The sequence below is a fragment of the Chiroxiphia lanceolata genome, chromosome 4 (assembly GCF_009829145.1).
Source record: "Chiroxiphia lanceolata isolate bChiLan1 chromosome 4, bChiLan1.pri, whole genome shotgun sequence".
NCBI lineage: Eukaryota > Metazoa > Chordata > Aves > Passeriformes > Pipridae > Chiroxiphia > Chiroxiphia lanceolata.
Window position 1 is genome coordinate 4,218,227 of NC_045640.1, and position 26,211 is coordinate 4,244,437.

The 26,211-nt window shown below is 37.4% G+C and overlaps 1 protein-coding gene across 5 annotated transcripts in view; it reads left to right on the forward strand.

Annotated features, from left to right (window-relative positions):
• Positions 1 to 26,211, forward strand: part of CTNNA2 (catenin alpha 2) — a 502,913-nt gene that overhangs the window by 152,954 nt on the left and 323,748 nt on the right. For all 5 annotated transcript variants that reach the window (XM_032686520.1, XM_032686521.1, XM_032686522.1 and 2 more), the window contains one exon: positions 6,605 to 6,808. In XM_032686520.1, the coding sequence (XP_032542411.1) occupies positions 6,605 to 6,808 (204 nt within the window). The remainder of the gene's footprint in view (positions 1 to 6,604; positions 6,809 to 26,211) is intronic.

Below are 26,211 nucleotides of genomic sequence, written 5' to 3' on the forward strand. Positions count from 1 at the left end.
CTTTGGTTATATTGTTCACTTTTCCATGGCATTTACCTTAAAAACTGGCTTTTCCTTGTGCTGAGGGCAGAAGTGTAGTCACTATGTCTGGAAGTGTTAAAAAACCTGTGAATATGGCACTTGAGGACATGATTTAGTGGTGAACACGGTGGTGCTGGTGGGTTGATGATCTTAGAGATCTTTTTTAACCTAAATGGGTCTATGATTTTGAATCATTAAGGACCATGTTAGGAAATGGTCTCTGCCCTGAAGGTTTTGCATTCTAAATATGTGAATTAAAAAAGTGTAAAAAGAGAAACAGAGGAGAGAAGGTAACATTTAACATGTATCCAGAGTCCCACAGCAGCTTTATAGAATCAATGAATACCAGATTGAAAAGACCTCAAGGGTCATCTGATCCAATCTTTTAATATAAGATTAATACAAGAATTAATAAAGGAGCCACAAAGCCCTAAATTCCAGTTATGTGTCTCTCTTAGTGTTCCGTGCTGCTTACCATGGTACATAATGCATCATTTGGGTTTCCTTTGATTGTCTCAGATAGATTGTTTTTGTAAAACTGTGTTATGCAGAAGTTATGCAGAAGTTATACAGAAGTGTGTGCATTGGTTTTCTTTTTTTTTTTTTTTTTTCAACTCAATGCTTTTAAAACGTTGCCTTTTTCCAAAAAGAAGGGTGTTTCCTGTTAAACAAAACAAGCTGATATTGAAAGTCTGTTGCATGATTTGGTAGTTTCTTTGAAAATTCACTCTGGCTCTATTACAAGAGGAAATAACTTCTGGTTTTGGGAGGGGGGTTGTGTGTTTTTAAGAACAGAGGACACTGAATTGTATAAAGGGCCCAACACAGGCTGTTTTTACTTTCATCAGCCTTTTACGTGATAGAAAAATGAAGGAAGTGCAAGGAAAATTGAATTCCTGGTTCTCTCAGTCAGGAGTTGTATAGAAGGGAGTTGAGTGGAGAATTCTAAAAAGAATCTATATAAAGGTAAAAATCTGACCTTGCACACATACACTCACTGTCCAAACAGGAAAACTCTGCAGACCAACTTATTGGTGTTTGTTTTCATTTTCCTCCAAAACTCTTTGTTGTCACAGTATTTATTGTGAGCGATAGCAAAGCAAGAATTTAATTTTAGAAACTCTGTGTTACCAGCTCTGAGGTGCTGTGGTTTTGTTAATTCTGTTTACTATTTTGAAAAAGAAAAAAAAAAAAATACTTTCCATGTGCGTTTTTTCATGCTTGCCAAAATGCTGAGCGTCATCAGAGTTTATGACTCTATCCATTGATTTAGGAATATATTTGAACACATTTTATGTTGGCTCTCCAGCCCCCCCAGATTGTTAACATTTACTTTTGTGTTTAACAAGTAAACAAGGCAGAGGCTCTGAAGAAGCTGCTGAAATTTCCATAAGACTTTCTATGTACAGAAGCCTGTAGATGAGCAGAGTTTTCATGAGCAATAAGGCAATGCACATGCTAATGAAGCAATTCAGTTGGAAAATGCAGGCAGTGATACAGTAATTCTAGTTCTTTTGGAGTTGTAAAGTTGTTTTATAACATTAATTTAATGTTTTGGGTTTTTTTACTTTATATTTCTAATAAAAACATTGGGTTTTTTTTTAATATGGTTGAAAATGAGATTCTCATCCCGATACATGTCACAAAGTTTCAATTATTATGTGCTCTCTGATTGTACAGGGCATTTCTGTAGAGTATGGGGCTTTTTTCAGTATTTTTATCTGAACTATAAATAATTTATCTGATATTTTAAATTTCAGAAGTGTTTTCCTATAGTTTATTAGTGTTTGAGATAGTTTATTCCTTTCTGAAAAAGAGAAAGATGGCTTATAATACTAATTAGTATGACGAGGTCTATTTTCTGAAAATCTTTATTATTTATTAAAATGTTGCAACTACACTTTAAGCACACTCTGTATAATTTAAAGAAGAAGGAAGAGTTGGAGAGAAAATAGTTAGCAATAATAAAGTTAAACAAGATTTTATCATGAGTTTAGCAGTTTCCAAACAAGTTTTCAATTGTATTAGAACTAATTTTCTTGGGCTTTGTTTCAGCATCTGAAGCCAAAGATGATGTACGTTTACACTAATCTGTCTACATTTGTAAAGAAACTTGAAACACTTAATTAAAAGGGCTGAATTATGGTGTCAGTGCTTGATTTATGGCTCTAATGTTAGCTAACTAATTAGAAATGTAAAATGTTCCAGTTCATTTACAGGCATCGTTCATTAGCTGGCTATCAAGAAGTGACGGGAACTTCAGACTTTTCAAGGAATTTATTGAGCCAGATTTACTGCCAACCATTTTTTTTTTCTTCATTCCAATAAGTTGTTGTTTCCTCATTAATTTATAGGTAAGACCTGTGTAGGTGTCAATAACTTAGTCTGAAATTGGATTTTAATACCAAGCTTTTGAAAAGGAGTAACACCTTTTGTAAGCAAAATATAGTGTCTCTTTGGTAACTGCATGTTGAGAGCTGTGATGTAGAAGGGTCTCATTCCCAGTCTTTTTTTTTGCCTCAAAATAGCTGTTTTCCCTGTGAGATATTTGAGAAAGAATTTAAAAATAACATCTAGAATATAATTTATTTATAACCACCCGTCAGAAAGTAACTACATCATTATTTATTGTGTTTTAAGCTGAACACAGTTGTTCTGTTTCTTTCCTTAAAATCTCTTGGGATTTTCTTTCCCAGAAGTGTTTCTTGTTATATAAAAGTGAATTAAAAGAGGGCTAAAAATTACTTCTGGGCTCTGAGGAGACCTTATAGCAACCTTCCTGTACCTAAAAGGGGACTAAAAGAAGGATGGAGAGGGACTTTGGACAAGGGCCTGGAGGCACAGGACAAGGGGGAATGGCTTCAAACTTCCCTCTGAGGGTGATGAGGCCCTGGCACAGACTGCCCCATCCCTGGAAGTGTTCAAGGCTGGGTTGGATGGGGCTTGGAGCAACTTGATCTAGTGGAAGGTGTTCCTGCCCATGGCAGGGAGGCAGAAGAAGATGGTCTTGAAGGTCTCTTCCCACCCAAACCATTCTGTGATTCTGTTTGGATTAATAAAGCAGTGGGGGAAAAAAAAGTATTTAATGCTCCTGCTGGACAGCAAGTTCATCCTGAGTCAGCAGTACAGGTCAGCCATGTGCACAGTAAGAAAATTCTTCATGTTCAGATGGAACTTCCTGGGCATCAGTTCCTGCCCGTTCCTCTTGTCCCACTGCTGGGTCCCCCTGAGCAGAGCCTGGTCCATGTTCTGCCCCATCCCTGTGGACACTGACAGATGTGAGGGAGGTCTCCTCTCAGTGTGTCCTCTGGAGGCTGAACAGCCCCAGCTCCCTCAACCTTTCCTTGTAAGAGATGCTCCAATCCCTTCATCATCTTTGTAGCCTCTTCTGGACCCACTCCAGGAGCTCCATGTCCCTCTGGTGCTGAGGAGCCCAGAACTGGACCCAGCACTCCAGATGTGCCTCAGCAGTGCTGAGCAGAGGGGCAGGATCCCCTCCCTGACCTGCTGGCAATGCTCCTCCTAATGCATCCCAGGACATCATTGGCCTTCTTGGCCCCAAGGACACGCCACTGGCTCAGGGATGGCTTGTTGTCCACCTTCTCCACTTCCTCCCTCTCCTGCTTTCCAACAGGTCATCCCCAGCCTCTACTGGTGCCTGGGGTTATTCTTCCCCAGGTACCTGTCCCACAATTTGCATATGCAGATACGCAGGCAGATAAATATACATGTTTGCATATTTCAGGAATTTATTTTTGATAGGTCCTTGGGTCTCACGGGAGACTGATTGCAGGGTATTCCAAAACATGTAAGAAGAAAAATGTGATTTATGACTTGCTGAGAGGTGTCAGATCTGCTGTTTGAAATGTTCTGTGTAGGGAGAGAACCTTACACCTATGGCTGTGAGGATGAGGAGGAAAAGGGAGGCATTTCTGGAAGGATTAGTTAGGAATCTGAAACATGCAGCTAATTTTTTCAATTTTTCTTTTACTATTGGCATAAATTGCATATATAGTTCATTTGACGCAATTGCACTCTTGCTGCTACTGAATTCAGTGTGCAGTTGTGAAGATGAATTTATATAGTTGATTTCTGAAAATCCCGAGTATTAGCATTTGACTTAAGAGCCCAGCTACATAAATATGCATAGAGCTGCCTCTTGGAGAAGTCATTTCTAATTTAAGTGCTTGTAAAACTGTTCTGCTTATTGCTGAGAAACACACCCCAGAAGACACATGTGAGACATTATTTCACATTCCGGGTCATACTGCGTTTGTTTCTGCTAAGTCAGCAGTTCCTGGAGCTGGAACAATATGTTATCTGATTAAAATTCTTCTATTTGTCCTTTTATTAAATAATGAATTTTCATAAATTTCCTGACATCCTTGTGTTTATTGCTGTTTAACTGCTACACATTCAGTGGAGTTATAGATTTCTCAGGGCTTGGTCCTTTCTCTGTATAGTAACAGAAGTTATGGGGTCTGTGTGTGAGTTGGAAGTTTTTTTGAGGAATAAGATGTTTTGTAAAACACTTGCCCTGCTGAAATGAAGAAGACATTCACTTGGAATCAGTTTTTAGCTTAGAATAAATCCATTTCAACATGTTCTGAATAAGTAAAAGTTTTCAACACTAAAGGCACATGTTAGTTATATATCACATCCCTAAATCCTGATTTACATTTTAATGCCCTGTGTTGCTTTTTTTTTTTTTTTTCAAATTAATTGTATCATTTGGGTTGTACTTGTTCATTGCTCTTGGATATTAAAGAAAACAGACTAACCATGAAGCTATCAGAACGTTGTGAAAATTAAAACAGATCATTAACACAAATCTTCTGTGCTTTGAAATCGGTGTGATGATTAGAAATCAGAATGCTTTTATATTTTTCATTCCTGTTTCCTGATTTATTTTCTTTCAAAGCTCAAATAAGAAGTGCACTGCTTACAGAGCATTTTTAGTCAATATACAATTAGAAAACTTCTTTCATGACTGGAGCAAAAGGTTATTTTGAATTACACAGTGTTGTAAATGTGCCCATAAGTGGGAGAAGGTAATTATTGCTTTTGTATTTCTTACCTTGAACTCCAAAGGGAGAAAAGCAGGTCAGAATATAATCCAGCAGTGACTCAAAACTCATAACATTACATAAGATTTTACTGATGGGAGTAGAATCAATGAGTTTTAGCCCTTTTTGATATTTAGTAATCAGTCTGATAGGTAAAGTACACAAGTGCTTAGCAGTGATCATAATTTAAGAATTAAACTCTCTTCATTAGAAAACAGTCTTTGAAAATCAATTCTTTTTCTAGCGGAATAAAGATATTTTGCTAACCAGTAGCCTGTTAGACAAATTAGATATTTTTAGACTGTCTTCATGTAGCACTTTTTTCCTGATTTAAAAACAAAAAAGACTTTTAAAAGATGCTCTACAGAATGGAAATCAGAGATATTTTATATTTTTGTCTAAATGTGATTATCTAATAATGGTTTTCTTGCAGTGTTAGGTTCCTCAATTTTTTTAAATTCACATAACACTGAGATGATCTAGTAGTGTAGTCTGCTAATAAAAATAATCAAAATGAAGAAATTAGTTAACAGAGAATATCCCACTTTCTCTTCAGGTACAAATAACTTACACCTTTCCTGTGAATTTCATGAATAGCCAAGAAACTCTCATAGGATTCAAGGAAGAATAATATTAATTTATAATCCTGAAATGGTTTGAGTTGGAAGGGACTGTAAAGACCATCTCATTCCAACCACCTGCCATTGGCAAGGACACCTTCCAGTAGACCAGATTGCTCAGAGTTCCATCCAGTCTGGCCTTGGACACATCCAGGGATGGGGCAGCCACAGCATATCTGGGCAGCAAGGTTGTGAATTATTTATATATATGATTGTTTTTAATTTTATTAATCTATTTGGATTTAGAGCTACTAGGCATTTCTGTAATATTTATTTTTTCAGAAACTTGGTAGTTAGTTTTGCCAAGAAATGTTGGACCAGATGATCTTTGAGATCCCTTCCAACCTGATATTCTATGATAAATATAAAGCGTTCAAAGGAGGGCAATGAGGGTGGTGAAGGGTCTTGAGGGGAAGCCGTAGGAGAAGCGGCCCAGGGCACTTGGTCTGTTCAGCCTGGAGAAGAGGAGACTGAGGGGACACCTCCTTGCAGTTACAACTTCCTCCTAAGGGGAAGAGGAGGGACAGGCACTGATCTCTTCTCTGTGGTGACCAGTGACAGGAGCTGAGGAAATGGCCTCCAGTTCTGTAAGGGAAGGCTTCGGTTTGGTATTAGAAAGAGGTTCTTCCCCCAGAGGCTGACTGGGCACTGAACAGGCCTTTCAGGGAAGTGGTCACAGCACCAAGGCTGACAGAGTTCAAGAAGGATTGGCATAATACTCTCAAACACATGGGGTGACTCTTGGGGATGGTCCTGTGCAGAGCTAAGGCTTGGACTCATTGATCCTTGTGGGTCTCTTCCAAGTCAGCACATTCCGTGATTCTGTTGAAATGAGACACACTTAGAAAACACCGAGGACCCACCGATCATCATTTCCCATTTCCTTTTGCCTTTTAGAACAAGATCATTCTGGACCCGATGACCTTCAGCGAGGCTCGGTTCCGGCCGTCCCTGGAGGAGAGGCTGGAGAGCATCATCAGCGGGGCGGCGCTCATGGCCGACTCCTCGTGCACGCGGGACGACCGGCGGGAGCGGATCGTGGCCGAGTGCAACGCCGTGCGCCAGGCGCTGCAGGACCTGCTCAGCGAGTACATGAACAATGTAAGTCACACGCTCAGTACGCTGGCACTGCTTCCTTCAGCCTTCCTGAGCCAAAGTTACTGCTCTGATGTTTCACTAAATAATGCGTCTTTATAGCACAAGTAAAGAGATATCTATAAATAATCATTACAAATACTTCTATATTTTAAGCTATATTTTTACGTTTATAATTAAATTTATTTAGAAATTTATATTTATATATGTAAAAGATGTAATCATATTATAATTAAAATTATATATAACTAAAATAATATATGATTGCAATTAAATTATGAGTTAAATTTATATGAAGATTATATGTATTTATAATGGTAAATATTACTGAGTTATAGAGAATATATATTTATAATATATATATATATATCTATGTATATAGAGATAATATATATAATATAGTATAGATAACTAGAATTATAGATAATTAGAATTATACATTATATAATATATAATATATTATATATTATATAATAAAGAATATAGAAAACATATAAAACAGAATATATAACATTATATATTTATATATGTAAAATACATATGGAATTACATAAATAGAAGTATATATAGTATAATATATATTCATACTATATGTAATTATAATTATATAATTGTATAATCATATAATTATATATTATATAATATATATTACTATATAATATATATTACTATATATTATATAACATATAATACATTAGCATATAAATTTGTATGATAATCATACATATTTTAATGGTAATTATTGAATTATTGCTAATATATTTAGATTATAATTCTAATTATATATAATACAGGTATATATTTATTTTAAATGTAATTAAAATTATATATAATTATAATTAAATTATAATTCAAATTTACAAAAAATACAAATCATATCAATTAATATTTTAATTATGTAACTTTTTAATGGTAATTCTCTTTGAACTGTTTCACCTTTTAATGGTAATGTTATTTGATTTATTGAACTTTTTAATATATTGCAAATTGTTTGGTACAAGCAGAAGCTCACGGGAATGGTTTTTTATCTAAGAAGGAACTCTGTGCTCCCCATGAGTTTTGCATTAAGTTCCTACTTATGTAATAAGTAGTCAACAAGCATTTCTTTGGAGGCAGAATGCTTTTTCTGATGAAAATAATGGTAAGCAGTGTGACTGAGAAATGGCTTAAGAATTATTTTCTTATTGAAGGTGAATATAGTTAATTTTCAACTTTGTGTTTGATATTTAGGATGTGACCTGTAGATACTCATGAGAGGTTGCCTATTACATGAATTAAACCACGGAAGGTTTTCACTTGCTGTTGGAACTGGGAAATGCTCAGTTACCATGAAAGTAGTGAGTGTAGCTCTAGTGCTGTTCTCACAGTCTCAAATACAACTCTCTGTGTAGGGTTTTCAGAGGTGTTAAATTGTTCAACATGGTGTTACCTGGCAGTGCATCACCTTTGTTGTGCATAATTTATCCCAGAAAATTCTCTCCACCCGACACTGTGTGTTAAAACCCGTAAGCACTGTTGCTGTGCCCTCTGGAGGATGTGGGAGAAAGTCTGAAGCAATGTCAACAACCTGTTTTAAAATGAAAATGTGTGCTAAGAGGCATCAAACTGAGCATCCTCTACTTTGCTGTTTCTTGTCTTTGGTTGCTCCCAGAGTATCAGGTGGCACATTTTGATCCTGTTTGGTGGAATCATCAATATAAGGCTGAAGAGACTGTTCAAGGATGGGCTTTTAACGTTGTTATTTTCATTGGTACTGTTACAGTTGGTAGAGTGATACACTGAGGTATCAGCAGTGCAGACTTCAGCCCTTTAGTCATTTCATTGTACAGTTCAACTTAAATGTTGCTTTTTAAAGATATTATTCCATATAATTGAGTCACCTCAAGGAATAGGTGTTTGATGGCGCAGAACTGAGAAGCATTATTTGCTTTTTAGTTTTTGTGAAGTGATAGTTGACAGGTTCTTGTGAAAACTTGAATGAAAGCAAAGTTTGTGCTGCTGTGTTACGGGTTAGAAGTTATAAAGAGAACATTAAATAGCAGGTGATGAGGCTGTGATGGAAGGGAACGTGCTGGATTGCTTCCTACAGAATCTTGCTCCTTGGAACTATTACTGACAAGTGCAATCTTTAAAGTTCTTTCAAAGAAACTTTCAGTACTGATTAATTGTGGTTTCTTATTTTACTGTGGTGCCTCTTTTTCAGTACACAGGTTTTTGGTAATGATGCAATTTGTCCTCGGACCACAAACATTCTTATTTTATTTCTGACCACATGTACAGAGGGAGGCGAGTTTTAATTTAAAAAGTGGCATGTAAGTTTAATTTAAAAGGGCATTTAGGACCATACTGAAGGTTGCTAATACAGTTTCATCGTTTTTACTTAAACACATAATGCTGTGAGCAGCTGGTTTTATGATTTCCACAGTATGGTTTTTGAAACAGTCTTTCTCCTTTTTTTTTTTTTTATTCTTAGTCTGAGTTTCACAATCTCTGGGTGTTTTTATTGTTGTTTTTCTGCTTTATATTGAAATGCAATCATCTTAAGCTATTTTTACTTCATTGAGTAAACATTATAAGAACTGAATATATATTTAAATTACATAAAATGAAGTACTTCTAATCTTAGCACATCTGGGATGGTAGAACTTGAGAATAATACTGCATCAAATGTTGTTTTCCAAACTGATCTTTGCGGGTAGAAGGGATGGAATTCAGTTTACAGATCAAGGCCTAAATTTAGGTTTCAGTATATAGGTACAAGAGATAGACCAATAGTGCCAGGGGAACCTGAAGAGCCATTCAGGTGACAACTGTTATGATCTAATATGGGCAGGGGATAAGTTAAATATCTCTTAACTCCTCTGATATGATAACTAAATCCCCATAAGTAGGATAGATCAGATCCCTGGCTTGTAGGCAGCTCCTGTTATCTAGGGATTGAATTTCATCCGTGGCAGAATTTGCTTTAGTATTAAACCATTTCCTTGAAACCTGGGGATAGATTTTCTTGGGTTTGCAATAATGCTGAGCATGTTCCATATAACAAAAGGTTTCACTTGGAAGGTGTTTAAAGGCATGGATGAGTCTCAAAAGGTAAAGCTGAATGGCACACACCAAACATGACATGGTTCTAAGTCTGATCAAGACTTGATTTCCCAAAGAGGAGCATCTTTATCATCTGCCCATGTAGTCTTAAGCCACCACAATCCTGCTCTTGCTTTAAGAAATAATCAGACATTCATATTTTGGTTTGTTTGTGGTTTGTTTTTTTTTTTTCTGTTTGATGATGTCTGGAAAATGATGAGTCATTTTTTGGCTGATGAGTTTTGATCAAATGTGCATAGAACAATGTAAATATTTGTGGTTGTGTTTTAAGGATACGGACAATGAAGTGCAGGTGTTGGAAATATGCTGTTCAGTCAATGTTAGTTCAGTCTTTCTCCAGATAAATACTTTCTTTTATTCATCTGTTTCTTTGATTTGGTGTTTCTTACTGTATACAAGAACATTTCTATTTTTTGGTAGTTAAGTAGCTTCTGTACACCCTTTTAGCTGCTGGACATTTGCACTGCAAATCCTATAAATTGATTGTGGTTTATGTTCTGTTTCATATTAAATTTTCTTGAAAACTGAGTAAAATATCAAGTGCAAAAGAACGTTCTGAGGATGAAAATGCTGTTTTTGAAGCTTCACTGACCTTTGGCTTTTGCACCGGTGGGTGGTATTGCAGGCATGAATCAGGAACTGGAAGATTTACAGGCAGCTCTTAAGTACATCCATCACATCTCCAGGTGTATTCCCTGCACCTGTGAACTGTTTTATCTTTAGGTGCTTTACCCAAATTTAACGGATCAAGATGCTCTGCTACATGGGCAGGGAGACTCTAACACACGTGCCAATGTTGCTTTCCCTGTTTGTCCAACTACTTTTTATGGATCCATCAGAGGCTAACAAGTAGATAACAATGTTCTTACTACAGTTTGTTCTATGCCAGGGTAAAATCTCTCTGTGTGTTATCCAGAGTTTTATAAGAGTAAGTTACAAGTCTTTTACACTTTGGAAGACTAAACAGATACCACAGTTGACTTAGCTCTTGGTGAGGAGGGCACAAGATTGGTGAAACAAACTTCACGAGCTGAGGGATATTAGTTTTTTAAAAAAGGCAGATACTTTCAAAACGCTGGCAACCAAAGAAAAACATGACAAGACATTCTGTGAAGAGAAAGGTAGGGCAAAATTCAAATGAGATGAGTAAAAATAATGCTGGTTTTGCCTTTGTATTATTTGCTGTTATGAAAGGAGAAGCGTGTTTTGCTTCCTCCTTCCTTCTCCTCAGATAAATGTTGATTTGTCCTGTTTCCTACCTGTAAAATAAGGGGTTTTTTAGTTAGTCCATAGGCTCTGTACTAGTTCTATGAATAATTATATATTCGTATAGTATACTGCATTGACTGGAGTCTCACAATACATAAGCGCTCTGCAAGGGAGATCCCTGGGAGTTCTCTACAAGAACTTCTATGGAAATGAGATGTAAACTGTTTCACTATTATTTGTAAACCTAGAAATATGTATTTGCTTCATTTGTCTTATCAGTAACTTTGACAAAATATTTTCCCAGCGTGGTATCTATTATTTCTCTGGTGAACTCATCTGAATTTTAAAATCTGTTATTTTTGGGAGGCAGGGCCAGGAGAGTTCTCAGTCTGCTGGATCTAGTGACTTCTTTTTCCCCCAATCTCTCAGAGAAAATCGATAGGGTTTTTTCAGCTTCTTATGTGTATGTGATAAATCCCATCATTTATTTCAAAATAAAATTACATTTCTAGCCTTCTGTCCTACAGAGAAGAACTAAATACAGCTCCACAGAAGCTCTTACTGCAATTGTTTTCCATTTGTCTAAATGAAAGCATTATTTAACGGATGGTTAGCTCTGATTGGGGTCTAGTTTCCTGCTGGTTTACTCTCCTGGATCCTTCCTGATTTGTGTTGCAGGCTGTCAGGGAGCAAAAATACCAGAAACTTGGGTTTTCCAGCTCCTAAACCCAGACTCCTGGGTTAGAAATACTCTGCTAAACTCAGAACCCAGGACTGGGAACCCTTTCTAGCAAGACTCAGGGTGCCCTTGTGTTGCTGTCTGATCAAGATAAGAAAGAAAGGAAATTATATCTCTAGAAAAATAGACTTAAAAAAGGATGCTTTGAATTTCCTTCTGACATCATCAGATTCAGTGCCAAGCAAAGACAGACTGAATTTTGGGTTGCTGGGGTGTGTCAATGAGAAATTTGGAAAGCAGTTGACAAGTGAGCAAGCTGTGAGTGTTAAAGACCTCTGTAATACTGGCTTGGCATTAGTTCAAATCTGCATTTGAAAAGGCATTTCCCAGCTGGTTCAAATATGAGATTGTCTTCTAAAACCCTTGGGCTTATTTCTAAGCCAACCTGCATTCTCCTGCCTTCCTTTCCCTCTCATCCAGTGCTCCTGCTCCCAGTCACTGCCAGCATTTCAGAGGAGCTTGGGGTTTGTTTTTATTGTGATTGGCTTTTAGGACAGACACTATTTCTATTTATCCGAGTGGAATGAACAATCCTTTGTGGAGTCTTTGTATTACTCCTGATGATTTAATATTTAGATGCACTGGAATGGGTTGCCCAGAGAGGTTGTGGAGTCTCCCTCACTGGAGATATCCAAGGACTGTCTGGATTCAATCCTGTGCAATGTGCTCAAGGATGACCCTGCTTTACTACAGGAATAGCGCTGCTCAGTGTTTTCTCTTTGGAATCTTATTCTCTAAAGTTACTACTCATTCCTGGTGTCTGCTCGCTCTAACTGAGTTTCTATAGGCTTTAATTCCTGTTTCCTACAGAGAAGAAAATGCCATTTTTTTGAAAATACAGAACACCAGAAGAGGGAATGAGAGAGCACAAGCCTGCTGGCAGCTTTTCCTCGCAAATATATCAGTAAAAAATTGGAATCGCTCAGAGGAAAAACATGAAAATGAAATGTCCTTAACAGACAGCTGGTTATTGTGCTTGATTGGAGAGTGAAAAACACGACAGCAACTGGAAATCTATAAACTCTCCAGATACTGTCAGCTGTCACATTTAACAGCTTCATCTGAGTCCATATTTAAGAGCAAAGCAATAATTGGTGTGTACGTTTCAGTTCTGTGCTGACTTGTGCGAGGTTAATCTGGGTGACAGTGAGCAGTAAATTACAGTTATGAGACAGAGGAATGTCCACAGCTGTCCTGAGCTGAGGAATCGGGGATGAGTGACAGGAGATTGACTCCTGGATCAGCAGCCTCCATGGATTCAGGCACGACTGGCTCAGTGGGAAAGTTTTTCCTTGGGTACTGTTGTCGAGTTCCTGGCTGGATGAATAATTTTTAGAGGACACGGGCTCGTTTGAAGCTTCCTACTGTATTTCAGGCTGGAGATTTGCTATTTTGCTACTCACCTGGCTCTTTTGGAGGTTATATGAGCAGTTTTTACCTTTGTTTACCTTGAAAGAAACAAGTGGAAACGCAGTAGTTTTTACTGGAGGAATAGGATATGTTCCCAAATGGGCAAATGTTTTATGCATTATGGGCAGTTTAGGTTTCTTTGCATTTCTGCATCCCTGCTGAGTGCCTACACTGCTCATGACTGTACATAAATCACTGTCTAAATATGCTGCCTGCAGAGTGACTTGAGACACCTTTTCAGGAACGCTCTGTCCCTTTTTTTGATGATGTCAGGGCCCCCTCATAGGGGATGTCCATTATTTTTCAGTAGATTTATAGAAATGCTGCATCATTTCCAGTTGCACAAAGTGAGTTTTGATTCATTTATTCATTCCTGTATTTTCTGGTTTTGCAATTTTATGTTCAGAGGTTGTTGTGTTTTTCCTGCCAGGCTCAGAGAGCCACACTGGTGTTTGCTGTCAGTAACAAATAAAAAAGCTGTGTGAGAAGATGAGATTTCATGGCTTGGAAATGAGAAATATGCTAATAATTTGTCCTGACTTCAGGTTCTGGTGGTTGCAAGTTTACACAGTGGTGTTGCAGCTGTTTGGATGAGTAGATTTTTAAATTTACTGAAGTAATTTGCTCTTTACAGTGACCTGAAAGGAAATTGTAGCCAGGTGGGGGTTGGCCTCTCATCCCAGGCAGATACAGACAGGACAAGAGGAAACAGCCTCAAGTTGTGTCAAAGGAAATTTAGGATGGATACTAGGGACAATTTCTTCACTGAAAGAGTGTTTAAGCACTGGAACAGTCTGCCCAGGGAAGAGGTGGAGTCACCATTCCTGGAAGTGCTCAAAAAATGAGATGATGTTGCATTTCATGAGAGTGGGTGGTACTTGGCTGAAGATTGGCCTCAATGAGCTCTTTTGCAGCCTTAATGATTCGGTAATTCTAATAATTTTGTGAGGAAATGCTGTTTCTGAACCACAGTGATTTCTCTTGGTGTCGTTGACTGGAGAACATTTTGCCTCCCTTTTGCTCTTTGTCTTTAAAGGCAGACCACAATATGTCATTATAAAATATCTGTATGTCATGTTAAAATATAAATAAATCACATAAGGCTTTTGGAGTCTAAGGCTGAATTGCCATATTAGGTTGAAGCAATGTATCTAACAAGATACTTCCCTCCAAATTAGTATGGAAATTTCCTAAACTGACAGTAAATCCAAACCTGATTTTCTTGGTTCCTGTAGTGCTTAGTCTACCTGGGCCTCTGTTACTCTAACATTTAAATTGAGGTCTTGTCAGTCTGAATTCATTGAAGTTTAAATGTCTTGCTATTTCCACATTAAAAATTCTGCAGCAATTGTATAGCTGTAGTGTTTGAATATTGAAGGGTGTGCAAAATGTCTATATTTTCAAAGACATAGGATTTCTCTTTTTTTGATTTCTCTAAAGAACACCTGAATCTCCTCAGCACTTGTGCTGACTTTTTACTGTAACTGGGCAAATACTGAGTGGCTTTGGTTTGCCCTTTCAACAGAAAACTGGGAAAAAAAAGGCATGTGACAGAATGAAGTGGGGCACAACTGTCATGGGAAGATGGTGTGGGATTTAATTTTGATGGGTTTTGGTTTGTTTCTGACCAACAACCCAAACTGCTATCCTATAAAATATTATATTGATTTTTTACATGCCATAGATGGAAATAAATAATTTAGTGAGTGGACCCCAAGTTCATCAATACTCTGGAAAACTTGCCTTTTTTGACAGATGTGTTTGTTATTCCTCATTGTTTTACCTCATACATTTAGGCATGTCTGCAAATTGTCTCACTGTACTGTTGGTACCTTATCAGAGGATTTACTCATTTTAAACTTAGTGTATTAAGAGAATAATAAAAAAAGCAAACTGAAAGCACACCAGACCCCCAAAAGTCCATATTTTCATAGTTTAACTAATTTTATTTTCTATTAATTAGTTTTTGGGTTTTTGTTTTTGTTTTTGTTTTTTTTTTCCTAACGTGTGTTCCTACAGAAGTAATGACTTCTGCACCAGTGCTTTTAATATGCTGGAAAGCATCACCTTAATGTTTGCAAGACTTAGGCTGACTGAAAATGATGTTGTTAAAGCTATTTGTTCACCTGTAGAGAAGTCCTCCATCAATCTTGTCTCTATAGTGTGATTCATAACCTCTGTAATTTTTCTTTTTCCTGAAGATAGCATTTATGGGCCATTAATTTGTTGTTTTTCCATGCCTGCAAGCCAATATCAGTATGAGAGAAGTTTATAATGCTTTTTATGCCTTACCAATAACAATATGATTATTAGCTCTGTGTGTACCTGCTTTGGGTGTCTGGATCTAACTTTCAATATTTACACAATCCAGATTCACATTGTTGTGTTTGTATTCTTTTGGATGGAAAGAAAAATGTTCCCAGTGCATATGGAATGATTGGAAGTGAATCAAAATAAAGGAAACATGGACCTACTGAAATTAGGGAGCTTTCAGAAGGCCACATAAAAAAATCTGTGTCTCCTGGAAGGCTGCATAACATTTTCTGTTCACTTCAGGTGTGCTTAATGTGATCGGATTTTGGTAATCAAGATAAAGAGTAAATTAGCAATGAACATTTATTTCTCTGAGCAGCCTGGTCTAGTGGAAGGTGTCCCTGCCCATGGCAGAGGGGTGGGATTAGTTGGCCTTTAAAGGTCCCTCCCAAACCATTTTGTGACTCTGTGATTCATTAAAAGCTGGTAATAAGTCCCGTTGAAGTAGGGGAAGGATAGAGGATGTGATGTGAAATTTGCCTCATTAGTACGTTTGATCATCACTTTGACAGTCAAGGATTCACTTCACTTCAGGCAAAGGTCAAAACTCTTCTTGTTTAGTAATGTCATTGCAGTATTTACACTGTGATTACCAATCTAAACTACAGAAAACACGACAGTCGTGTGTGCAAACCTGCAGTTTATGTGCCCTGCGTTGGTTTGAAGGATTTTTTTTGTTGTTTCTTTACACCAGGAACGTTTCTACAAGTCAGAGCAAGGCTCTGTAAGTCGGTGATGGGGAAATTCACTTTAATTTAGGGAATTCTCGGCTGAACTGCTGATGTTGGATGTCCAGAAGAGGGCACACTTGCACATCAGAAATGTTTTGTGGATCACCGAAGATCTACATGGTGTGGCTCTGATCCAAGAAAATGTAGTAATACCCAAAATGAAGAGGTTACCTTGTTAGCAGCTATGGGATATTTAGGAAAAAATAGATTCAAAAGGGTATTGGGGGAGAAAAAGTGCATTTTAATCATATTAATATTAAGTGCATGAACTATCAAACAGAAATGTGGTGGCAAGTTCCACTTGCATTTTTTAAAAGGCATTTATTTTACTTTCAATAAGGAATTTGGCAGGGAAGGGTTAAGAGCCTGTCCTGAGGCCCTTTGGAAATTATTCCAGCCGTAGATATTTGATGCAGAGCTTGAGAACATGTGCATTCTAATATAAACTGATTTCCAAGTTCTTTCTTCAGCAGTCAGATGTATGATAATGTTAAATGAGATATATCAGTGTTTAATGGGGTCTGATATTTGACCTGAGAAATTATCTTACGACTTTCAAAATGCAATAAAAATGCAAGGGCATCGTGTCTTGTGACACAGTAACTTGTCACTTTTTTCCAGAATTGTGTCTTAGGCAGAGATTGGGAGCACAAGTGGTTTGCTTTCATATTTCTACTTGAAAGAAATGAAAGACAAAAAAGCCTCTCTACAGTTATCAGTTCCCTGAAAACTTGCTTAGTCAAACAGTAGGATGAAAGAGGATTGTTGCATTTCTTTTAAGATGACTAAGCTGAAGAAATAAATAATTTTCCTTTTGGATTGGGTTCTTTTTGGAATTTGAAGTATTGATCCAGTAGAATTGTTATGTCTTTGGTGGATTAATTGTCCAGTTCTTTTATTTGTTAAACAATTAGTTAAAAAGGAAAAAAAAAAAACAAAACAACACAAAGAGAATGATGACCCGGGTAGAGGCATCATAATTCTAATTATGCATTAAAGCTGTAATGACATTTATACATTTTAGTGTACTGAGATCCCTAAAATATAATTCTGTAGCTTTAAGTGACCAGTGGCTGAGCTCTTTCTGACATGATCTATAATCTAAAATACCTCGGGGCACGATGTGTAGTAATGTAGTTACTGTAAGGCTTTCAAATGCATTGCCAGAGATGCATTTGAATCCTGGGATCAGATAAATTACATTTTAATTGGGTTTTAAGGGTAAGCTGAGCAAGTAGATAAGGGAGAATTAACCAGAGACATATTAATGTAATGAAACCTTCAGTGCTCTTAAGCCTTTGCATTAAACACTGTACAAGCTCCTGTTGAAAAGAGATGTCATGTGGAGTAGGAGGAGGGTGACAGCAGTGGGTAAAAGAACGGTGGTACCCAAAGTAATCACACAGTGACACAGCCACATCACCTGGAGCCACATAAACCCAAGAAACTGGAGAAAATTACATTAGTTGTGTTTTATTACAGCACTTTGGAGAGAAAGGAAACAAGAAGTCCGAAGCTGAGTTACATCCTGGACCATTCACCCAGGGAATTTTCTAAGGCCATGAATGGTGGGGTTTTTGTTTCTTACAGAACAGAACAGAAGCTGCTGTGGTGTGAAATGGCCAAACCATTTGCCTGTGTGTTCTTTTCTCTGTGAAATTCCTTATAACAATTTTCCTCAGTGGAACATTTTTTTGTACCTTCCTTTTGTCAACAATATAGACACAATCAAATTATTAAAATTTTAAAAAGTTACAAAATTCAAATACTTGAATTCGTTTGTCATTCCATTATTTTATCTTTAAGCACATTTTTTTTTAATCATTTAAAGCTGAACAATAGGTCTAATGACTAAAGGCCTTGCAATGAAAACTTTAATGGGAATAATTTATTACATAAGTTAAAACAGAGGTCTGTGTCATGACTAATGCTCCATAATAGTCCATAAGAGAAAACATCATTTTTTTTTTAAATTTCCTACATAATTAAAACAAAAGGAAAACAAAAAATAAAAGGGAAAGGAAGTGGAAGGAGGATTTTTTTGTTGGTGATATCAATCATAAACACATTAGTTCATTAGAAAATTATGTCTTATTCTTCTGGCTGGGTAGGTGGGTCTGAACCCTTGTGCATCATGAAGTACTTTTGATTTTGGCATATGTGATGAGGATCATGGAGCCAAACCCCCTGGATGTCAGGGAAGAGTAGGTCATCCTTAGGCATAAGCATGAGGAATTCAGTGGGGAATGTAACCTGCCTGATTTCAGTATATAGGTACCCTCAGGAAAGGCAGCAAGGCTAACTCACAAGATTTAAAACTTAATTGTATCATTTGTTTGAGTCTTATTTTTTATGGAGGCTGGTTCATCCTGATGTGTTCTACCTGGAGAGCCATCACATGATTAATCCAAATGTTCAATTGCAAGCATTTTGTCAGGGTGAATTTTAATTAAAGTTATGAATTCAGGCCTTTAAGAAAACCCAAATAATAAAGAAGCCAAAAGTTTTGTAATTTCGTATTGTGGTTTAACTACTGAAATAAATTTTGAAGCAGAAATACAGAGGGGTTTTTTTTGTAATTTCTTACTATCTTGTTTTCTCTCCTTCATGTGTAAATAAATAAAGTAGTGGGTGAATCAATGGAAGCTATACTTGACTGCCAATGTGTAAGGTGGGACTTCCAAAGTAGATTTACATCCAACCATTTGTGTGAACCAAACAATAAAACTTGAAGGCTCATTAGCTGGGAATGACCCAACTGTGTTTTATGCATAGGGGTCATTTCTTTACTAATGAGCCTCTAAGCCAGATGGCCAAACCCACAGTGCTCTGACTGCATTACTGTGATGTAGATTTTTAGGTAAATAGCTTTTCTTTTCTTTCTCTTTTTCTTTTTCTTTTTTTTTTCTTATAGACAAGAGGTAGAGGGACAACTTCTAGAACTGCTAAAACACAGTATTTTGCTTTAAAAGCTAAATAGCTGAGGTGCCCCTGTACTTCTTAAGGTTTATATCAATTTCTAATGTATTTTCTGTTTTTTACTGATGAGACTGTTAGATACTGTCCTCCCTGAAAACCTTTTTGAGTAGAAAATTATTTTGACTGTCTTTGTCCATACTGGATTTTTCTTGCCTCGTATCTGAAAATATGAGTATGAAAATACATGTAAACTGCTGAAATAGAATTGTTGTGCACATGTAACAGTGCAAGGATAATATGCCCCATCCCTGGAAGTGTTCAAGGCCAGGTTGGATGGAGCTTGGAGCAACCTGGTCTAGTTGAAAATGTCCCAGCCCATGGCAGGGGGTTGGAACAAGATGGTCTTAAAGGTCCTTTCCAAACCAAACCACTCTGTGATTCTGTTATTTGCTTTTTAATATGTATTTTTGATAGGGGTTTTGCTTGTCTTCATGGATTTAAGATGTTTCAGGTGCTCAGGATGAAGAATGGTTGCTTATTTCAGCCTCGTGGATACCCCCAAGTTAACTGAAAAAAATGATACCTTCAAAACATACTGTATGTGAAGTGACCTGGATTATTTTCTTGGAATGCATTGACTAAATCATACACAAGGGAAGTTTGGAAATTACATAGAAAACAACTCAAAAGAGAAGAGCACTTGAAGGAGGGCAGCGTATGAAGGACAACATCAGCAAAATAGTTTTGAAAGTGTGTTTCAAATTGTGCAATGAATACCCATGGTCCTTTCAGCAATCCCACATTTCAGGGAAATTTGGATGTAGCAAATTGTCTGTTACTGTGAATAACTTGATATGATGATTTGCTTAAATCTTTTGGGAGTTTGTTGCAGTGATGTTAGACAATTTTATATAGGTTCTTAGCACTGAGAATTGGTCTCATCTTCAAAGAAGGTGGTTATATTTGGGGGAATAAGAACATAAAAAGGCTCAGAATAAAGCTTTATCTGGCCTAGTATCTTATCTCTGATAATAGTCACGGGGGATGACTCAAGAAGAGTATAAGAACCTGACAAACATGCTGTGATCATGATTCCTCTTTGCAAAATTTATTATCTTAGCCTCCAGCAATTTATGGTTCAGGGAGTTCCTGAACCAAAGGTGATATTTACTGTTTAAAAGTGAATAATCTAGGAGCCTTACTTAAACAGCCTGTAGAGCATTAGGATTTTAAGGGATTTGCATAGGTCTCTAGAATAGCTATTTTTGCATTGTTTTGACCCATCCTCCTTTTATTTTTAACCTTTTTTTTTTCCTCTTCTGAATTTTGTTTAGTTCAGGATGAATTAGGAAGTGGACAAATGGAGTCAGTAAGTAAAGGAGAGACGTGAAAACTTCTACATTTTGTTAAAATCTTTTTGAACCACTTTCTGTATGTCATGATCAACTTTAACCTGCAGTCATTTACTTTTGCAAATACTGGAGTGGGTGATGGCCTGGAACCCTGTGCTCTTACTTTGTGCTCCTAGAACAAACCTGATACTAAAAAAAAAAACAAAAAAGAAAGAAGAAGGAGACCTGATGCAGTACTTTCAGGATGTGATTAAAATGAAGAACTGCCAATGCACTTTCCTTTGTCAGAAAATATTACAAAATGTTTAGTAAGGCTTTGCTTCAGTGAAAGGGTTTTCTTCTAAGCAAAGTCAGAATCGGTGCCAAAATAAGCTTTCTTCAGAGAGGAGGAATAAAAAGTGTCAAATCATAAGAAAAATAAATGAATCTTAGATGTGAAAGTGCATGGAAATGTTAACACTGTTGTGATTTGCCAGTGCTCATAAATCTCTCATAAATCAAGAATTAAGACATGGGTCATTTTCTGATGGAGATACAAATAACAGGCAAAAAGGAGTTGTGTTTTTCTGTTTTCTATCCTGATTTCTATGAGTTCCCATTTAGCAATGTGTTGGGGAGGGCATGTGGATCTCATATTTTCAGCTTCTGTCTCTCTTAACCAAAGGCAAATGAAGTCTCTCCCTGAATATTAAGTGTCAGGAAGGAAGTTATTCGAGTCCATCATTGATTTGTGTGTGACAATGAAACTTCTACTTTCTAATTGCAAATGTGAATCTGGTCTCCAGATCACACCTTAATTTGCAGTCTGGGGAATGTAAGTGGTATTTTTCCTCTTTCCTTAGTGTTGCCACACTAACAGAACGACAATAATGTAGCTGGATTTTGTCAAACCGTGTAATTAAATGACTATGAAAACTAAAGAGCATTCCATTCACTGAAGAGTGGTTACACTTGTACTGCCATGTAAGCAGAATGGTAATAACAAAATGATGGAGCTTCATACTCTGTGTACGTTTTTATTTGTTAATAACAAATTTGGAATGATGAATCCTTTTCCTTCGGTAAAATTCTCACTGAATCCCGGGAGAATTCCGCAGCGCTGGAAATGTAATTTGCAGTTCTTTACAATTATAGTTTAAATAGACCAAGTCTAAAGGGAGTCTGCCTATTTGATTTCCAAATTTGCATCACTTAAAATCCAATCAGGCCAACTGTTCAGATTTTTATTAGATATGAAATCCACGAATGGGTTCAAGGCCACGCTATGTATAGCAAATACATACCTTGTTGTGCAGCATGGATTATCTAGCTTGTTCCTTAGCATGTGGTTCGACCTTCAGCCCACCAAGACTGCTTAGTGACTCCTTGAATTGTTACTATATTAAACCCTTCGATTTTCAGTAACTGGTGTTTTATAGCCCAGCAGATTGCATTTGATTCTGTGAATGCGCTGGAACATATTGAGCCGAGCGGATTTATGTAGGAATGTAAAACAAAAATAATACAACAGGAGCTCAGGATTTTCGAAGGCGAGGCATTAGGCTTGCAGATGGCCCAGGTGGATAATGACATTGAATAATTTAGTGGGGAGGCAATCCGGTTTGGGCAGAATACATTACATTTAGCTGATGTGTACAGGTGTTTGGGCAGTGCTGTGCGTGCTCAGGCCTGAGGCACAGCACAGTGACGATGTGAAGTGCAGCATTACAACCTTACTGGCCATGATTAAAGGAGATGTGTCTGTTCAAAACATATTAAAATAGATTTAGAAGACCCTCAGCATCACAGTTGTTGAAATAATTTCTCGCTGTCTGCTGTCATTTTTTATTTTGGTCATGAGGGGAAAGCAGCAATGTTTATTTAATGCTTTGATTTTTTGATTAGTTGTATGTTCATTACAGGGTGGATCTAACAAAACAAGGAGGAAGAAGGCATAGCAATTAAAAGAAGAGATTTCCCTCCTGTTCATGTCTGTTGTGTCAAACCATGACCTCTGCCTTTTCCACCCAAATTCACAATAACACTCACCAACCTTTTTTCCATGACAACATCATTAAAATACAGTAGACATGATGTTAATTTTAGTGGTTGTGATTTAGAGAGAAACAATCAGACTAATAACCTGGGACCAGTTCAGCTCAGCTGGCAGCAGCTCTTTGGGTTGCATTGGCTGGTCTGTGTGTGTGCATTCCAGGCAGGAGCTGTGCCATGACTTTGCAGTTCCCTCTCCCTGACACAGCACGAAAACACACACAGAGTCCCAGGCCAACGGGTCACAGAATGATTTGGATTGAGAGGGACCTTAAAGATCATCTATTTCCAACCCCCTGCCATGGGCAGGGCACCCTCCCTAGCCCAGGTTGCTCAGAGCTCCATCCAGTCTGACCTTGGGCACTTCCAGGGATGAGGCAGCCACAGCATTTCTGGGCAACCTGTGCCAGGGCCTCACTACCCTCTCAGGAAACAATTTCTTCTTCCCAATATCCCATCTAACCTTACCCTCTGTCATTCCTCCTTGTCCTGTCACTTTAAACCCTTGTCAAAATCCCTCTTCAGCTCTCTTGGAGTCCCTTTAGGTACTGGAAGGTGCTCTGGGATCTCCCTTCTCTTTTCCAGGCTGAACAACCATTTTAGTTTGTTTTCTTTCAGCCTGAAGTCAGTTTACCATCACTGTTATTTTTGTTAACTGATATGTCTGGAAGAGAATAACCAGTTCTTCCCACCTCTTCAGTGAAACACGTTGCTCTAAAATCTGTATTAATAAAGGTAACAAATACATCTACTTAAAGGAGTATTCACGAGGACATTGGTTAATGAATATGTGACTTGAATTATGTACATCATGTTTATCCACTTCAGGGCTGATATTTTTTTCAGGCAAACCTGAATAATTTTGCCTTGGCAGGAAAGAACCTGCCAGTTTGCATATTTTGGAACTTAAGGAGCAAAACATTTCCACTGTCTGTGCATAAATGGGAACCTTTTCAGTGCCCAGCTGCCGTGCTGGAGAGAGCCATGGATCATCTCTTCCAAGCAATGAATGTGTCCCTGACTGTTCTGAGTGATGAACAGCAGAGCTGAGCTACTCCAGATTTCCAGCTTTCAGCAGAAACAAGGCACAGGGAGCTTCCTGAAGAAGACATCATGGCTTGATTTCAGATGCAGCCTTGCATAGGCTGGATCATTTTCATGACCACTCAAGCACTGCTCAAGTCCCTGGTTCACTGGCGTTGTTGAACCCAAATAAGAAGCTGATGAGAGGAAGGGAAGGAGCTTCCCTTCAGCAATACATAGTAGAGGTGTTAAATTGAGTTAAACTTGCTGTTTTCTGCATCTTTTGCCTTGCCTATTATAAAAGGCAATAGCTATCAGATTTTCTGGAAGAAGGTAGCACTAGATAGAGCCAAATGTGGAGAATTTGTGTTGAACAGTTGAAGTTTTTCAATATCATAGAAAATTGAAAACTAGAGGAGAGAGGGGGAAGAGACCTTAATGCAGTTAGCACACCAGTTTTATAAAATAACCCCTAAGTATTATGAATGCCAAGAATAGTCTGACCATCATATTGATTTTATAATGTTGTTCCTGACTCTCAGATTGCAGAGCAGTGACATTTCATTGCACCCATTGGAACCATAATAACTGAAGTGCAACACTAGCTGATGGAAATTAAATTAAATCTATCTTCAGTAATAAAGAAGTGATGTCCGCGAAGAGCAGAACACAAACCTGTTTTCCAGTTTTATAATGTTCTATTACAACGAGCTACAAATAAAAAGTAGCAGTATTGTTGTAGCAATACTTCTATATAACCTAACAATCAGACAACCTCATTTCTCTTTGATTCACAACAAGAAGTTCCTAAAATAAACACGTCTCCGACCACGTTATTGTGAAATTTGTATCCTGCAAAGTATTTAGCAAAGTTTCGTAAGTGTCTTAACATTTGTGGCGAAAGACGTACAGAAAAAAAACCCAACCAATCTTTTGTTGGGAAAATACAAATCTGGAGCACAAATGCAGTTTATCTGGAGTTTTCAAGTCATAGAATCTTTAAGGTTGGAAAAGCCCTCCAAGGTCCTTCAGGCCAACCATTGACTAAACTCCACCGTGTCAACTAAACCGTTGCATTAAGTGCCACATCCAGTCCTTGAAATACTAAACATTTAAGCAACATCAGGAATCACTTTGGCTAGGAAAGTCATTCTGTTTCAGTCACTGAGTGATAGTAAATCTGTTTAAAATTAATAAAGAAAACAAACTCCTGCCCTAAAAAGAAATATTTATCTTTTATATTTGCAGTTGTAGGGTTGAAATGGTACTGCCTGCACAGATGTCAAGATACTGAGAGGAACTTGGAGCATTCATAATTCATATGTTGTTGTGGCATGTATTATATTTAATTTTTCCATTTGAAAGTGTCTTTTTCATTATATGAACAGATAGTAGGATCATGTTTCAGGTCCCTGTGCACATTTTGGCTCGCATAAGAGCCCCAATAATGAAAATGGGAGAAGGATGACTTGAAAAAGGGGTTTAAAGCAAGAAAGATGGGGAAATATAAAGAGTAATAACAAATACATTTTAATTGGAGAGAAAAAATAGTTAACATTAACAGAGGGCTGGAAATTTGGCGCAAGGAAATGTTTGCAAATAACATGAAGGATTTCCATCACTTGTGGAGCTGGTTAGCAAGGAGGCCTTTAAAGAGGAATGTAATTTTTTAATCGTCTTGTGGACATTTTTTGTTAGATAATTTACTTATAAAACGACTAATCTAATAAAAAACCCACCTGCATTTAGTGTGCAGCCTTTTTCCTAAAACAAAAACTTTAGTTCTGGTCAGGCAGGGTTTTTTCCTCATTGTAACTATTGTGACTGTGGAAAATGCAGGTCATAGAAGATTTTAAGAGAAGTATGATAATTTTTTTAAAGCTAAAACTTAAGATGGCAGCTTGACATTAGCATACAACCTGATATACATATATATTTATGTGTATTTTATCTGATTCAGAGCCTGGGCAGACAAGGAGTGGGCAGAGACAGGTCCTAGATGATGCCTCTGAAAACATTAGGCTTCAGTACCTGTGCTTTTAGTACTTGCAGAGGCTTTTCTGACAGGTTCTGTGGGAAAAGGCTGAAAAAAGCTCCTGTGTCAAAGCAAATCTCCCAGTAATGGCAACAAGATCCTTGACCTAAAGATTTTTCTTCTTTTGTTTAATTGTTTTCTTCAAGAAAATAAAATTACTGCCTTCTGTTGGGTTCCTCATTGCTCTTCTTTAAATTACCATTGACTGACAGCCTGACCCTCCCAGACAGGGAGGGCCCCTTAGCTTCCTTATTTACCTTTTATCTGAATACCAGGTGAAAGTAGCTTATTATTTAAATCTGGACATCCCAATCATCACTGGAGATGCAAATTTTGCTGTCATTGCTCTTCTGGATACCAAAGGCCTTTGCAAAGGTGTTCATTACAGCTCACCGGGTTCATGGCATTTTGCTAAGGATTGCAGTAGCAGGATTTTGTGTATCCAAAGGGAGAAACTTGCAGAGTACTTACTACCAGGTTACTAAAGGATTGGACTTCACACCCAGTATATGGATGGTTACAGTGCCCAGTTCTTTGCTTCA